The 16,798-nt window shown below is 35.9% G+C and overlaps 1 protein-coding gene and 1 pseudogene across 2 annotated transcripts; one reads left to right on the top strand and one right to left on the bottom strand.

Annotated features, from left to right (window-relative positions):
- Positions 1-340: 340 nt before the first annotated feature.
- LOC141829532 (expansin-like A2) lies at positions 341-2,521 on the bottom strand. Of its 2 annotated transcripts, none has more exons than XM_074717025.1 (5): positions 2,344-2,521; positions 2,160-2,269; positions 1,903-2,081; positions 1,062-1,194; positions 341-981 (listed from the first exon to the last, which is right to left on the bottom strand). In XM_074717025.1, exons 1-5 carry the CDS (start codon positions 2,459-2,461, stop codon positions 730-732), a joined length of 792 nt encoding a protein of 263 aa, XP_074573126.1. In that variant the 5' UTR covers positions 2,462-2,521; the 3' UTR covers positions 341-729. The 2 variants fall into 2 exon arrangements, with proteins under 2 accessions (XP_074573126.1, XP_074573127.1); XM_074717026.1 differs by having other exon boundaries at positions 2,160-2,266.
- A 225-nt stretch (positions 2,522-2,746) lies between these two features.
- LOC141829814 (uncharacterized) lies at positions 2,747-16,554 on the top strand (annotated as a pseudogene).
- The last annotated feature ends 244 nt before the right edge of the window (positions 16,555-16,798 follow it).

Here is a 16,798-nt window from a genome sequence, read left to right as displayed (position 1 = left end):
CTGCTGTTGAGATTCAACTGTACTCGTTCTCAATCTCCAGCATTCAATTCCAAAAGTGTTCGGAAGAAATGAGTGATCTGGTTGAATGAAATCCTAGATTCTGTCTTCTGTCTGATGATTAGTGGGTGACAAGTCTCTCTCAGTTGGAAGCCAAATTCCAAAAAGTTGTTGAATAACTACAAGCATGCGTACACCTCTGCAGCTTCTTCCTTCGCACAAAGGTAGAAAGAAGAAGGTCAGGACCATACCTCATCTCTGAATTATTGGATTACTAGATTAGATCAATATGTATATATATGCTTATGCAATGTGTCAAGTGAAGAACATATTAAATGCATCTTTATAAGGGCGACTTTACATGACTAACCTAATAGGTTAGTAAGCAACAAGAACATCAACTACTTGTTCCTTCACATGGAGACTTGACCAACTAAAGTCCAAGCAATTATGTCCTAAGCAAAAGCTATCTAGTTTAGCTAACCCACCACTAGGTTAGGTTTATAGCTTCTCACATGTCTAATAGTGGCCAAACCCTAGTGAAGAAGCCAATTAAACAACAAAGTTGCAAGATAATAATGGCAAAATTATATATTATTCAATGCCCTAGCCAGTAGGTAACATGCCATTTTCTTTGGAATAAAAAACCTTGGCACTTTGTTGCTTTATCTTGTCACCAACCACAATAAACTTGTGAACTGAAGACCACTTGGGTTGAGAATTCTTGTTTGATCACTTCCATTCTCCTGAGTCACAAGGGTAGCAGTCCTCTTGAGCAGTATCAGCAATCTGAATTCCCATGTCATAAACCGAGCCAATTGTCCAGTCGGCCGGCAAGACCGCCTTCGGTGTCCCAAGCCACTTCCCATCGTACCCCCCTGTTACAACCATTCTGAAGTAGAGTGGTCTAGCGGGCACCGAGCCGATGGTGCTCCAGACCGGGCCATGGTCTCGGTCCATGGACTGCCAAATCGGCGAGTTGACCTGATTCGACCCGAAATGAAGCTTAAACATTAGGGTGAACATTGGGAACCATGCCAAAATGTGGTGTGGCTCATCAATACCTGAGCTACATCAACTCCTAGTATGTCAGTCTGACCTCCTTGGTACAGTAGTTTGATGGCCAAGTGATTAGATCCTTTCTTAGTTTCTTCTACTCTGATGGAGAGGTTATGGCTACTATATTCACAAGGAATCCTGCTTGCTTAAGAACACATCAAGTCATCACATCATTGAGGAATGTGACAGTGAAAATGATATGGCACATCAAGAATCATAAAGAAACTTCTGTTTTTGTTTTTCACATTTCTGAGACAACAAATCTAATTGTCAAAAACTTCTAGTTTTCAGTTGTTCAATAGTTTCATATCCTATTCAAACTTCGAAAAGAAACTAAAATATTTCTCTTTGTTTGAAACTTTCATACAATAAACAAATAAAAACAGAATAGCTATCCTAATAAATATCAGCAGAGCTACGCTCTTTCAGAGATGGAAGGGAAATTTTAAATTTTAGCATCAGAAAACTTAGATTTTTAAGTTTCTGAAAATGACTACCATGTTTCTGTTTTCATTTGTTTTGTAGTTCCTTAATCTTTTTTTTCAAATAATTGCCATTGTTTGAATCTTCCCTGTGACGAACAAGTCAAGACTGGATTACGATACACAATAAACAATATCAGAAGCATCTTGAAACAAAAACCATTTTCTGTAAGTTATCAGAGCTAAATGATTTTTCTCAGAAAGATGGAAGGAAAATTTTGAACTTTTATCAGAAAACTTCTACTTTTAATCTTTTGAAAATAACTCATGTGTTTGTGTTTTCAGTTGTTTTTAGTAATTCATTACCTTACCTTTTCAAAAAACAGGATTAAATTTGGTTCCCAATCTAGTTTATAGTTCATACCTCTTGTATTCCACACCCACAATGCCACGTCTCATCAGCTCCTGTTTCTTGCCATTCTTTGCCATGGCCATGAAAGCACTCTTGTTGAGCACCAAACCAGTGCTGTTGCCCTTGTTCAAATCTGTCAAGGTCACCTTCACCCCTGCGCTCCTACAAACTCTTGTGTTCTTGCACCTCACCTGCATGCATATCCAAACCCCTAAAAAACCAATCAGAAAACCATAAATTCAAGCAAGATTAAATCTTTGATCTCGAACCTGGAAACAAGCTCCACAGCCCAAGCCATCTCTGTAAATGGCAGGGCTCCCAGCCGCCACATGCCCCCCAGTGAATTCCAGGGCCATGGAGCCATACCCACAAGTCCCTACTGCAATCCATAAGCTCCAAAAGTTTGGAAATCAAAACACTAATTAAAGTTACGGCGACTCGAAAATTAAGTACCTGAGGAGGAGAAATGTGCTGCCTTGGAGTGATGGACGCACCTGTCACAAGCTGAAGCAGAGAAGAAGAGGAGGAAGAAGTAGAGGAGCAAAGAGGAGGCACTTTTGGACGCTGCCATGTGGGACTCAAAAAGCAGCAGGGAGCTGGGGAAGAAGGGAGACTTAAAAGAAGCACAAGGTTTGTGCTTCTGGAGAGGATGAGTCAAAGAGCCATAAAAGCTAGTAAATTTGATAATAAATAAATTCATTTAAATTGGCCACCAACGAAAGCAACAAAATAATGCAGAAGTTTACATAGTTGGGCCTTCAATGCGGAATCTTTTGATTATTTGTTGGGCCATCTTAGCGGGCCGTATCGGGCCGAACAGAACCCGTTAGAGCATCCACAGTGGGAGCTCCCGTGGATGACGTGGCCCCGTGGGGGCCACAAAAAACCGTATCGACCACTGGAGATGCCGTTAGGTTGCAGTAGGGAGTGGGTGGTCTTCTCTGTGATCGAAACCGCCTTCCAGTCCTTGGTCGCCGGTGGCGTTGTGAGAACGGAAGAGGCCGAGGTAGGAAGGAAGCAAGGGATCTGGTAACGGGAGGCGCAGTCGATCCAAATATTTTCTTTGCCATTTCGAGGAAGGACGGAGGGAGGAGAGCGGCATCGATCCGTTTGCTTGCTGATTTCGAGATAGGGTTCGATCGGATCGCCCCTTTTCTGCTATGGATATTTTCCATATCTAGATGTGGATAGTTTTTTTTCTTTTTTTTTTAAAGTTTTTTCCCCTCTGGAGTCTGGAATGAAAATACTATTCCGAAAACTCGGCGCATACTGATTATTTTTACACGTTCCTCTAAGAAAATTCGAACTGTTGAGGACCGAGTTCTAGTTTAGATTTCAGAATGCACGAACGTTATTTAATCTAATAGCCACCCGTTTGCAGTTTATGACAATGCTGTTGTTATGATGATGATAATAAATTTCAGTCGCAGCTTTTTGACCGGCTTGTTGAGGATGCGTTCTGATGGCTGTTGTTTGGGGTTAGCATATGTTTGTTGAGTGGAGATTTATACATGCAATGGAGCTCTCTTTCTTTTTCTCTATTAGCGTATAAATGAATTCCTATGTGAAGAGTGCATGACCACACACTGACCTGTGAATTTTGAATCCATTCTATTGGGAGGTATCGGGAAGCAATTGGAATGTAATTGATTGCTACAGAAGAAAGAAGTTCTATTGATTCAAACGTGAGACTTATGCTATGGGGTTGGGATAGAAGAAGAAGAAAAAAATTGAAGATTTCACATAGTGGTTTTTTTTGTTTTTTATTGAAAAGTCGATCTGATTTATTTCATAACCTTTGCTCGATAAATATCAAAAAGATTCTATTTTTTTCCCATGAATCGTGACAATTGGAAGCATTGACAATTGGAGCATTCCTCATTTCAATTAGCAGTTTCAGAACAAAAAACTACTTTGCTATTTGATTATATGTATATACAAATGAAATTTTGGTTTTACAAAATTTGGAAATGCAAAAGTTAAATGAGTTTTGGTAAGTTGGAATTGTGGTGGAGGATTTTATAAGCAAGATTACCTATTGGATTTGATACCCTGCAAAGAAAAATGAGGAATTTTTAACTAATGCAAATACTTCCACTAGTTTTTTGGTATGAATGATATTCTTGTTTGAAGCCATTATTAAAATTTTCTTGTTTATGATTGCAGTATCAGTCTGATAAAAAGTCATTAATGAACTTGAATCATCATTCACTTTAATTTATTTGCACTCCATTACATGAACATGCATTAAAAATTTATGTCAGTGTTCATGAGACATTCCTATCTGCACAGTTTGTGCCATGGTTTTTCCCCCTGTTTTATTGATGATGAATTTTATACATTATCACTTTTAACAGGATGGCTAATGATCAAAGCAAGTGTTCAGCCTCAGAAACTGGTGAATCTTCAGACTCAACTATACAGATTAATGTCAAATCACTGTATTCTCAGATTTATACATTCTGTTTAAACAAAGATGTAAGACTACTATAAGTGTTTCAAGTAATTCCTTGTGAGAGATCCTAATCTTATGTTGTGTTTCTTTAGGTGCAAATATAATTTTTCTTTATTTTTGGTGGTCAACTTGTTTATCTTATTACAAAATCATTTATGAGTAATGTTTTTTTCTCTCTCTCTCTATGTTGTATGGAGGTGGTAGGTATTAGGCAACTTGTAGTAGGCTACTCTAATTTCAAAGTGGAAATCTTGATCTCATGTTTTTTCCTTGATTATGTAAGTTATCATGTTAATTTAGATTTCCTCATGTGAATCAGATTCACTGTAGATCGATTGGTAGTTTGGAATACATTCATAATGCTGCAATAACATTGTAACATTATGGGACAAAAATACTCCTGGTCAAATAAAACATCACATATCATTAACAATATCTAAGCCTCATTGTAGCAATCTTTTGTAGTTAGTGTTAAATAATTTAATTCAATAATTACTTTATTCTAAAGACATTGTCATTTTATATGTTATTTTAACTGAAAATATATTTTAATTGTTGCTATATACAGTACAATGGAGGGTCAATATTCATAACCAATCCAAACAATTGGATATTCATATACCAAAATACAGACAATTGGACAAACATAGTTTGAGGAAAATTATTACACATACATCTATACAATATCCTGTTGCATTAGTTTATAGTGATACTCTTTTAAGATCTAAGTTAATCTAGTTGCATGCTCATATCTTTGTGTGCCTCCATATATTTACAGTGGTTTTACATCATTTTAAGTGTTGAGGGAACCCGAAGCAAAGATTTGGTAATCTAATTATATGATTATAACTCCAATTGCACACAACTGTAGAGATTTGTATGAGACTATGTCAAGGCTAAATAGAGTATGAGAGACTTAGTTAAGGATAAATAGAGCTGTTGTTATTTTTTGGTCAAAAATTCTTCAAAGCATAGGTGGGTTGATTTGCAATGTGCTTTATATGTTCTCATCGACTATTAAGAAAAGGATTATTTGTGCATTTCAAATATCTTTATTCTTATATTCCTGATCTTTCTACTTTGATGGGCAAAGCATATTAAATCATTACACTAATTTAGCTTTCTTTTTCCTTGAATTCTTCTAGGCACCAATTCCTTCACTGAAGGCAATGGTAGCAAATGCTTCAGGTATTCCAGTGGAGCAGCAATGGTTGATATTTAGGGGAAAGGTCTTAAAGGATGATCAACTTCTTTCTGATTATTGTTTCCTTTATTTGTTTTTCCAATTTGGGTTTGCTTTGTTAGCTATAACTTTCACATAATTAAATCTCACAGAGAGTGTTTTTCTTTTTAGTTTAGTTATAAATCAGTATGACAACAAGGATATGATAATGATTTAGTGGCTTTTTGATTCATCCTAGTTATAAACCCATTTGTCCAATTAAAATTCCATAGCATGGTAAATTATTGTATGCTGTCCTTGTGCACTTTGATTTTGCTTCTTTTGTTTAAATCTTACAAAACATCCCTTCTTTTGATTCTGTACTTATAAATCTATATTAAATGGGTGAAATTGAAATTTAATTTTCCTTTCAGCAGTAGGTAATCATGCATAGTAGGAATCAATAGAGAAAATATGATCATTGTGAGACCCAATGTGAAGTAATTTACATATCTAGAGCAAAGTTTTTTTTATCTAAACAGAATCTTGTGCAATCTTGATATGATATTTAAAAAGCTACCTTTTTTTCAATCTGATGGGTTGTATTTGTATGATGAACATTGTATTAAATGTTTGGTCAAACAGAAGTCCAAGTAATTTTCTCTTCTTTAGCTATATGAAGCATGGACCTTGTACTGTATATGGTTATCATCCTCTTGTTATCTATGCTCATTTTACAATAGTGTCTTTTTTAGTCGTTCCCGATATAAACTTTTTTCTTGAAGCTGCCAGGTGCAACTACATGTTAACAGGTCTTATGGCTTAGCTGCAGAAGTAGGAAGAGTAAGAAACACTCTGGTTCTCGATTTAAAATATCAAGAATATTAGACTAGATTAATTCATCTGATTATTTGAGCTTTAGAATTTTGTGAATATCAATTTTTGGAGCCAAAGGAATCTACAATATATTGCCAAAGGAATTTCTTTTGATCTAAGTTTTCATCAGTAGTTGAAGTGAAGGCTCAAAAAGGAGGTGCTGTATTTTAGATGATAAAATGAGAGAAGAAGAAAAAAATTATGAATGTATCAACATGTTCAGAGGCTATCAAGAGTTTTTTATAATTAGTAGATAAAAACAATAAGAGTGGAAGGTGTAAGTGATAGAGGGAGTCCAAAGAAACATAATTTATGTAATAAAAAATAATTTAATTGATTTGGATATTTTTAGTATTCAGGTACCAGTTGCCATCCTTAAACATACATATTAATTTGACATATATTTTGTTAATTTCTACAAATTTGCCACTTTTGGCAAATTAATTTCATTTAGTACAAATGACAAATGTAATATTAAAGCTGTGGTTTGAAATTATGCACTGCATCACTCAATATTAGCCAGGTGGTACATGATTTACCTAATTCTGTTAGTTTTGCACCTTGCTTGTAGTAACAATACAACTTGCATATTCCATGACAAGGTTGTATGCGGTAGTATACGTCAAATACATAGTATAAGTTACTGGCCCTTGACTCCAACATTAAAAAACAGTTATTTTGGTTGTCTGTTTATTTCACTGAGATTGGGGTGTTCATATGGGAAGTTAATGGATTGGCAAACATCATAAGTTGCCTGAATATTGTGGCAATTTTTTGGGTAAACAATATATGAAACCATGATAGTGTGATAGTCCAGTGTTATAGTCTTTTTTGGAGAAAATTATATAGGGATAGCCATTTTTTCAGGAGTTAGAACCAGGCAGTATGGTTGATTGAATGATCAAAAGACAAATATAGGTTGGTCCAATCAAACTAGTGTCAACTTGTAGTATGTGACAATATGAGTTGCACTGTTGCAAGATAGTTTTGTGCTGGGAGCGAACTTGTATAGAAACCAATACTCAAAATCTTGTGTCTTTGAACATGTCCATACCATTGTAAGTCATAACTTGATATTTCTTATTTTATCTAATGAGAATACACCTAATTGCAGTTGAGTAGTAGCATTAAATTTACCTTTTTCAGTAACTTCACCCAGTTTGTTTTAGTATTGTCACCTCTGATGCAAATTGAACATTGCATACTATTTCATTTAGACTGACCATGGGCCTTTATCCTATGATTGGATGCTTCCAGTTAGTCATTGATCTGTTTCTGCTGTATTTAGTGTTTTTTTAGTTAGCCAACGAGTTTACAATTTGTATTCTATATCTCAATTGACCTCATTGTCTATCATAACATCAGCAGATTACTTATTAGTCAAGCGGCAAACTATTCAAACATTTGCACACCTTTCTATTATTATTCTTTCACTGACTGCAAATAAATGGAATCTTCCATGCATGTATCCTCCAATTCTTGCACTTTTATCTATATATCATTTCAGTCAATCATTTGTAGATTTTTCTTTTTTTAAAGAAGTCATCAAAGACATGTCTTTGTATGCTACATATACATGGTTACACAATTCCATTATCTATGTAGTTGTATGTAGTAATAATTCTCATGTTTTTCCAGGGGCTGATGCTTCCACCAATGCAACTCCCAATAGGATCGGACAAGTTTCACATAGTGTTGTTCTTGGAACTGTTAATATTTCTGATAAGGGATGGGCTTGGTACCTGATATTGGTCGGGTAGTTTCCTTACTTTAGAAGTTGTGTGATTTCACATAATTTAAAGTTAAGGATATGGTTCTTTTGTTCTGAGTCTTTTCTGGTTTTAGCTGCAATATGTTTTATCCTTTTTGAAGGTTGTTGGGGCAGTTCTGCAATCTTTAGGAGCTGGGATTTTGTTCCATGCTGGATCTAACAACACCCCATCTGTTGCAATAGTGAGTCTTTTCTTTATATGTTTCTTATTTTGATTACATGAAGGGACTAATGCTAGTGTTCTTTATTGACAGAATCAGGCAGCTCCTAGCAATGGCACAGGACATTCACAAGATGCTACTGGCAGAGCTTAACAAGTCACTCAAACACAGACACCTGTTACACTGGTCAATCATCCGCCTTTTCAGGTGCAACTTGCTTCTTCAACAGTTCTACAACCAAATATGGTAGAAGTTTCATTCCATTTAATATTTTCTTGGTTTAGTTATCTTATGATTTCTTATTGGCCCATTTTTCTGTGCTTTAGGTCATTCCTGATTCTTTGAGGACACTTTCAGATTACATCAACCGGATGGAGCTAGTACTACAAAACAGCGGTTATTTTCTTTTTTTCTTCAATTTTTTTTTTCAAACTTTGGAAACTCTTTATCTTGCAAACAATTTTGAAATGTTCTCCATTATATAATATTTGAAGGTTCTTAGTCATCTGGACCAAGCAATACACAGAATATTCTAAGGTCAGACAATGCATCCTTGAATTGGAATAGAATGCCAACTCCTGACGTTTTGGGTTCAGTAATTGACCAAGCAAGAGTACTACTTAGTAGAAATACAGCAACTACTCTTTCTGTATGTTCTTAGTTCTACTTTTAGAATATTTCAGTATGGTGTTTTGTAGTATTGTTTAAAATTTTGTTTCTGCAGCATCAAGAATATGAGTTGTTCAATAATAAGTCGACTGAAATGGAAAAGACTCATTAACTGTCGGCCTTCTGTTTTATTGACACCTAATTCTCTAATGAAATAGAAAATTTTAAGATTTATAAATTTTAAAAAACTTGTTTAATTTTAACTACTATGTTGACGACAATAGAAGAGATCATTATCAGAATGTTTCTGTACTGTATGTCTTTCACATTATAATGTCATAGTTATTAGAAGTTGAATTAAACTTGAATACATCCATAATAAATGTTTGAAATACATGAACCAAGTGAAACATGAATCTTGTCATTCATGTATCCAGATAGAATAAATTCATGTATTTAATTAATGATATGTGGTCTAGAAATATTTATTGAGTAGAATAAATACTCATGTAATGTAAAATTGATAACAAGTTATTTTTTATAAGACAAGTCTTTTGCAATACAAGTTTATTCCTCTTCTCTTCCTAGTAAGTTTTTGATAGCCCACTATCTTCCAACAAAGTGGTATCAGAGCCAATGGCATCAAAATTCTTTTCTTTCCAATACCCCCAACTTACCAAACTCAATTATGAGAATTGGTCACTTAGAATGAAGGCTATACTTGGATCCCAAGGAGTATGGGATATTGTTGAGCATGGTTTTGAAGAGCCCTTAGATGTGGCAACTCTACCTCAAAATCAAAAGGATGCTTTAGAAAGAAAGAAAGAAAGATCAACATGCTCTCACTATCATCCATCAAGGTTTAGATGATGACATGTTCGAGAAGATAGCCAATGAGACAACATCAAAGAAAGCGTGGGAGATGCTTCGCAACTCCATTATGGGAGTGGACAAGATGAAGAAGGTGCGACTTCAAACTCTAAGGGTTGAGTTTGAATCACTCTTTATGAAGGAGAGTGAACATATCTCTGACTATTTTACAAGAGTTTTTGCTGTTGTCAATCAAATGAAGAGACTTGGAGAAATTGTGTCTGACGTTCGGGTGATTGAAAAGGTACTGCGTTCTCTTAGTACAAAGTTTAATCATGTTGTTGTTGCAATTGAAGAATCCAAAGATTTAGATACTATGACCGTTGATGAATTAAACGGATCATTACGGGCTCATGAAGAAAGGATGAACCGTGGAAAGCAAGAACAATTAGAACATGTGTTACAAGCAAAGACTAACTTGAAGATCAAAGAAGGGGTTTCTAATAGAGGTCGAGGCCAAGGATGAGGTAGAGGCCAAGGACGAGGCAGAGGCCGAGGTTCAGTATATGGTCGTGGTCAAGGAAGAGATGAACAACCTTCTCAGTTTGATAAAAGAAATCAAACATTTGCAAGAGGTCCTGGAAGAGCAAGAGGAAGAGGTAATTATGTGAGGTATGATGATAGAAAAAATAAATCTCAGATTGAATGTTATTCTTGTCATAAATTTGGACATTATGCTTGGGAGTGTCATTCAAACATGAAAGATGAAGAGGCAAATCTAATAGAGAACAAAGAAGATGATGTTGAGCAATCCTTGTTTCTTACACTCAAGGAGGACTCTACTGGGAAAACAAACACATGGTATCTTGATAATGGAGCCAGCAACCATATGACAGGTGATATAAGTAAATTTGTGGAGCTTGATACAAACAAAAAGGGTTTTGTAAGCTTTGGAGATAATACAAAAGTCAAAATTGAAGGCAAAGGTACGATTCTCCTTGAAACAACAAATGGTGGCCATAAAATTCTTTGTGATGTTTATTATGTTCTAAAATTGACTAGCAATATCTTAAGTATTGGTCAACTTTTGGAAAGAAATTACAAGATTCATATGGAAGATTGTATGCTTTGGTTACGAGATCAAGATTCTAACCTTATTGCTAAAGTGTCTATGACTAAGAACAGGATGTTCTTATTGGACTTGAAGAATTGTGGACCTATATGCTTGAAGACTTGTATACAAAATCCATCATGGATTTGGCATATGAGATTTGGTCATTTGAATTTTGGAGGACTCAAAGCTTTGGGAGATCATAAGATGGTGAAAGGGATTCCAAAGATTGATCACCCCGATCAATTATGTGAAGCATGCTTACTTGGCAAGCATCCAAGAAAGAGTTTTCCAAAGCAATCCATTTCCAGAGCAATCAAACCACTTCAACTTGTTCATGCTGATGTTTGTGGTCCTATCAAGCCTGAATCTCTTGGTAAAAGTTATTACTTTGTTCTCTTTATTGATGATTTCAGTAGGAAGACATGAGTTTATTTTTTGAAGCAAAAATCTGAGGCATTTGATGCATTCAAAAGATTTAAAGCTCTGGTTGAAAAAGAAAGTAGATATCAAATTCAAGCATTAAGAACTGATAGAGGTGGTGAATTTATATCTAATGAATTTAACAGTTTTTGTGAGTTGCATGGAATTCGTCGTCTTTTGACAGTTCCTAGATCACCCCAGCAAAATGGAGTTGCTGAAAGGAAGAACAGAACAATACTTAATATGGCGAGGAGTATGCTAAAGTCTAAAGACATGCCTAAGGAGTTTTGGGCTGAAGCTGTGGCTTGTGCTGTGTATCTTTCAAATCGATCTCCAACTAAGAGCTTGAAGAATGTGACACCTCAAGAAGCATGGAGTGGGTGGAAGCCAACTGTATCACATTTATGAGTATTTGGATCCATTGCATTTGCACATATCCATGAACAAGAAAGATCCAAGTTAGATGATCGAAGTCAGAAACTCATTTTCATCGGATATGATGAAAATTCCAAGGGATACAGATTGTACAATCCACACAGAGAAAAATTTATGATTAGCAGAGATGTAGAATTTGATGAAGATGCATCATGGGATTGGAGTGCCAAGGAAGAAGGGTCTTATGATTTCTTTCCTTACTTTGATGTGGAACAAGAAGCCCAAGAGGAATCTACTCCACCAACAACTCCACATACACCTGAGTTATCAATCACACCAGGATCATCTTCAGGAGAAAAGACTCCAAAATATCGAAGCCTTGATGATATTTACAATGAGACTCATGCTATTGATGAAATGAATTTATTTTGTTTACTTGCAGATGTTGAACCTTTGAGCTTTGAAGAAGCAAAAGAAGATGAGAAATGGAGAGAAGCCATGAATGAAGAAATTGAAGCCATTGTGAAGAATGATACTTGGGAGTTAGTATTCTTCCGAAAGACCATAAGACTATTGGAGTCAAATGGGTATACAAGACAAAGAGGAATGCCAATGGAGAAGTAGAAAGGTATAAAGCAAGACTTGTTGCTAAAGGCTATAAGCAAAAATAAGGTATTGATTATGATGAGGTATTTGCTCCGGTAGCTCGATTAGAGACAATTCGTTTATTGATATCTCTTGTTGTTCAAAAGCATTGGAAGATTTATCAGTTAGATGTTAAATCTGCTTTTCTTAATGGTTATCTTAATGAGGATGTTTACATTGAACAACCTATTGGATATGTGGTTAAAGGGCATGAAGACAAGGTCTTGAAACTAAAGAAGACACTTTATGGGCTTAAACAGGCACCAAGAGTTTGGAACCATCGACTTGATAATTATTTACAAGAAAATGGTTTCTTGAGATGCACCCATGAGTATGCACTCTATATGAAAGAAGAAGGTCAGGATTTCTTACTTGTTTGCATTTATGTGGATGACCTTATTTTTACAGGAAACAATCAGAAAATGATTGAAGAATTCAAAATAACGATGAGTCATGAATTTGAGATGTCTGACATGGGACTCATGACATATTTCTTGGGAATTCAAATTAAGCAAATGAAGGATGGAACTTTTATTTCTCAAGAAAGATATGCGAAGGAGGTTCTTAAGAAATTCAACATGTTTAATTGCAAATCAGTTAATACCCCTATGCAATTTGGTGCACAACTATCCAAAGCAAAGCAAGGAGAAGAAAAGATTAGTCCAACTTCTTTTAGAAGTCTTATTGGGAGCTTAAGATACTTGACCTGTACAAGACCTGATATCTTATTTGCAGTTGGAGTTGTGAGTCGATTTATGGAGAATCCAACTCAATCTCACATGTTAGCAGCAAAGAGGATACTTCGTTATATTAAAGGTACTCTTGATTATGGTATTCTTTATTCATCTTCTAACAACTACAAGTTGATAGGTTATTGTGATAGTGATTTTGCTGGAGATATTGATGATAGAAAAAGCACAACTGATTTTATATTCTTTATGGGAAATAATGCAATTTCATGGAGTTCAAAAAAATAAGCTATTGTGACATTGTCCAGTTGTGAAGCTGAGTATGTTGCAGCTACTTCTTGTACTTGTCATGTTATATGGTTGAGAAGATTATTAAAGGAACTTCATGTCGAACAAGAAGATGCTACGAAGATTATGATTGATAATAAGTCAGCTCAAAGTTTGGCAAAGAATCCAGTATTTCATGAACGCAACAAACATATTGACACAAGATATCATTTTATTCGAGAATACATTGCAAAGAAAGAAGTTGAACTTTAGTATGTGATGACTATGAATCAAGTTGCTGATATTCTTACAAAGCCACTCAAATTTGATGATTTTCAAAGATTGAGGTTCATGCTTGGAGTAAGGAAGATTCAAGTTTAAGGGGGAGTGTTAGAAGTTGAATTAAACTTGAATACATCCATAATAAATGTTTGAAATACATGAACCAAGTGAAACATGAATCTTGTAATTCATGTATCTAGATAGAATAAATTCATATATCTAATTAATGATATGTGGTCTAGAAATGTTTATTGAGTAGTATAAATACTCATGTAATGTAAAGTTGATAACAAGTCATTTTTTATAAGAAAAGTCTTTTGCAATACAAGTTTATTCCTCTTCTCTTCCTAGTAAGTTTTTGAGAGCCCACTATCTTCCAACATCGTCTGTGCTATAGCGTATGGCTGAGCACTTGAGAAGGGAAATTACTTCTGATCCATTGGTTCGAAGTCAGACACAGACTGAAGCCATGCATATGGGTTCAGTCATGCAGCATTTAGGTGCAATGCTTTTGGAGCTTGGTCGTACAATTATGATGCTACGGATGGGAAATCCTGTATGCTATTTGTTTTTTCTTTTTTAAATTTAAAAAATATAACCACTATTTAGTACTGTTATAATCTTACATTTGATGCAGGATGGTTCTTTTGTGAACTCAGGCCCGGCTGTTCATATATCTTCCACTGGGCCAACTCCTATAATGGTTCGGATGACTGACATTTTTTTATTGTAGTTGAATTGTTCATTTGATATGCGCAAGCTTCTTGTATTTTATTGCAGCCTTCTCCTCCTCAATTGAACTCTGTTTTCACTGGTTCTTTACCTTTGGTTAGTGGACCTAATATATTAAACGTTGGGGACATATTAAGAAATGTCAATGTACATGTACTCTCGGGTAAGATATTTTTAATTTCAGTAACCTTTTGGTTTATGCTAAATTTCTAACTGATCAGGGAATTCATCGGCACCTGGTATATCATATTCTGGTGCAGGGGAAAATGCAAGGGATCTTAATCATAGTGGATAGCAAAACGTGGGGCAAGCAAGTCAAACTGGTCATGCTTCAGGACCTGTAGGGAATGCTGCACCAGTGCGAGGAATGGCTGCTAGAACTGCTGTTGTGGCTATTCCAGCACGTTCTTCTGAAGGAAATGCTGGTCATGTCCTTAGTGTTGCTTTTCCTGTACATGCAGGGTCTCAGACGTCGAATCCCACACCTTCTGCTTCATCTCAACGTTCTCATCCTTCTATGATTAGTAGAACACAACCTTCTACAGCAGTCACTGTTCCACACACGGATCATGCATCTGCTAGCACTGCACAAAATCAAACCAGTGGATGTTCCCCTACCCAAAGCATATCAAACAGTCAGCCAGCAGTTAGTTACTGAAGGTAAGCCTACAAGTAATCTTGTTTCTCTTGTGCTCATTGTGTCTATGCTTATCAACATATCAACATATTTGCTGATTCTTTATTATCTTGGTATTCTAGGTTCTTCGTCAAGGAATACTTGTGAGAACGTTATGAGTGAGAATGTCATGAGTGATTGGCCTGATAATAACCCATTCTGCAAACAAGAATATTGAGACGCATGTTCGTGATGGAAAGCAGGTATGGTCTATGATATCTTCAATTAGATAACAAGCCTCATTTAGGTCTGATATTATTGGATTTGCAACTACGGGATTGATTTCCTTCTACTATGGAATTTGGACCATCATCTTCAGTATTGCTTTGTAGAAACTTTAGGTTACTGGTGGGATGCGAGGACTGCAACCTTGAAACCTGTCAATACTTGTTTGACTACAATGGAAAAGCCCCCAGAGGACAAGATGGAGGCCACTGCAGAAAGTAGCAAGTCTGCTGGGACTGACAGGACAACTCCCAAGGTGATAAAAACCTCTGTTACATGTGTGCCAGAGTTTGCGACTTTCTGTAGTTTCTTATCACGCTTTTTTTTTTTGTCTTTTTTTTCCTTCTGCTATGTATTGCTCTTATGATTTGTGTTATTATGTGACGTCTTGTTTAGAAGCGGAGCAAGGTAGCAAAGCCTGTAGTTAAGGATGGAAAACCCCACGATTCACCGTCGGCCAGTCAAAATTCAGAATCTATTTCTAGGGGCCAACAGTTGCTGAGATCAATTGTTTCCCAGGGCTCTGATGGTAACAGAGCCACTATGAATAGTATTTCTGATCCATTTCCTTCCACTCTTAATCAGCGTTTGGGTAGCATGCCTTTTGGTGGGCCAGGTTCAAGGGAACAAGTTGATGTTAGGGATAAGATGATCCAGATCATTCGTGGCCCTTCAATTAATAATATTTTGACGAATTTGGCCGCCGAGGAGTCTGAAATAGATTCTCCTGCTGCTTTGAGAAACATGACGGAGCAATGCACTCAGAGTCCAGCAATGATGAATACTCTCAATAATATGATGCAACAAGTAGAAGGAAGTCAAGGTGGTATTGATTTTTCTAGCATGATACGACAAATAATGCCTGTGGTATCACAAATTCTTGCAGGGTTCCATCCCACTCCCCATCAGTTAGTGTACCTGAATCTGAACCACAGTCTCAAAGTAATAGTATGATCAGACAAAACAAGAAGATGCAAGAGAGCAAATTTCAGGTACATACGTGTTTTGTTAGATTTCCTAATCGAATCATGTAAACATTTTTATAATTTCATCTTCTTCGTCATGGTTTTGGATTCCACTCAGTTCAACTTGCTACTCACTTCTGTCTTTTTATATATCTGGCTGACTCAGTATTCTCAGATTGATCTTCATGAAGCACAACAAAAGATTGAACAGAATGGTTCTCCTGGAAGTATTTTCCCGTGCCATGGTGGAAAGTGCAGGCAGTCTTAATGGTGAAAATAATTATGAAGGCCTTCAAGAACTTGGAGATGATGTGGAGCTCAGTATTGTATGTAGTCTATTTTCATTAATTTATAATCTTATTCTTATTGCACTCTGCGCAATCTTTAAAATGATGGCTGTTATTTGCATCTTTTGTCTAAGATTAGTTAAGACCAACAGGTCGTATGATTACGAAATCCTGTATTAGATGCAATTGCAATTTCGTAGTTGTATATCATGGAATTTGTTGAACAGGTTTCAGACCTCTTTCTGTTACTAAGAAGATTGAACAAGTTTTTTGTATTGTGCTATTGTCTCATTGTGAGCATTCCACAACTTGCTTCTTGGTTCGTTCAATTGTTAACATCTCTTGGAGATTGTACTTGAACTAAATTTTTTAGACTTTATTTTTATG

The sequence above is a fragment of the Curcuma longa genome, chromosome 5, assembly GCF_044706935.1.
Source record: "Curcuma longa cultivar G26 ecotype Majalengka, Jawa Barat chromosome 5, ITB_CL_G26_1.1, whole genome shotgun sequence".
NCBI lineage: Eukaryota > Viridiplantae > Streptophyta > Magnoliopsida > Zingiberales > Zingiberaceae > Curcuma > Curcuma longa.
The sequence above is the reverse complement of the archived record's forward strand: the minus strand, read 5'-3'. Positions and strand labels throughout refer to the sequence as shown.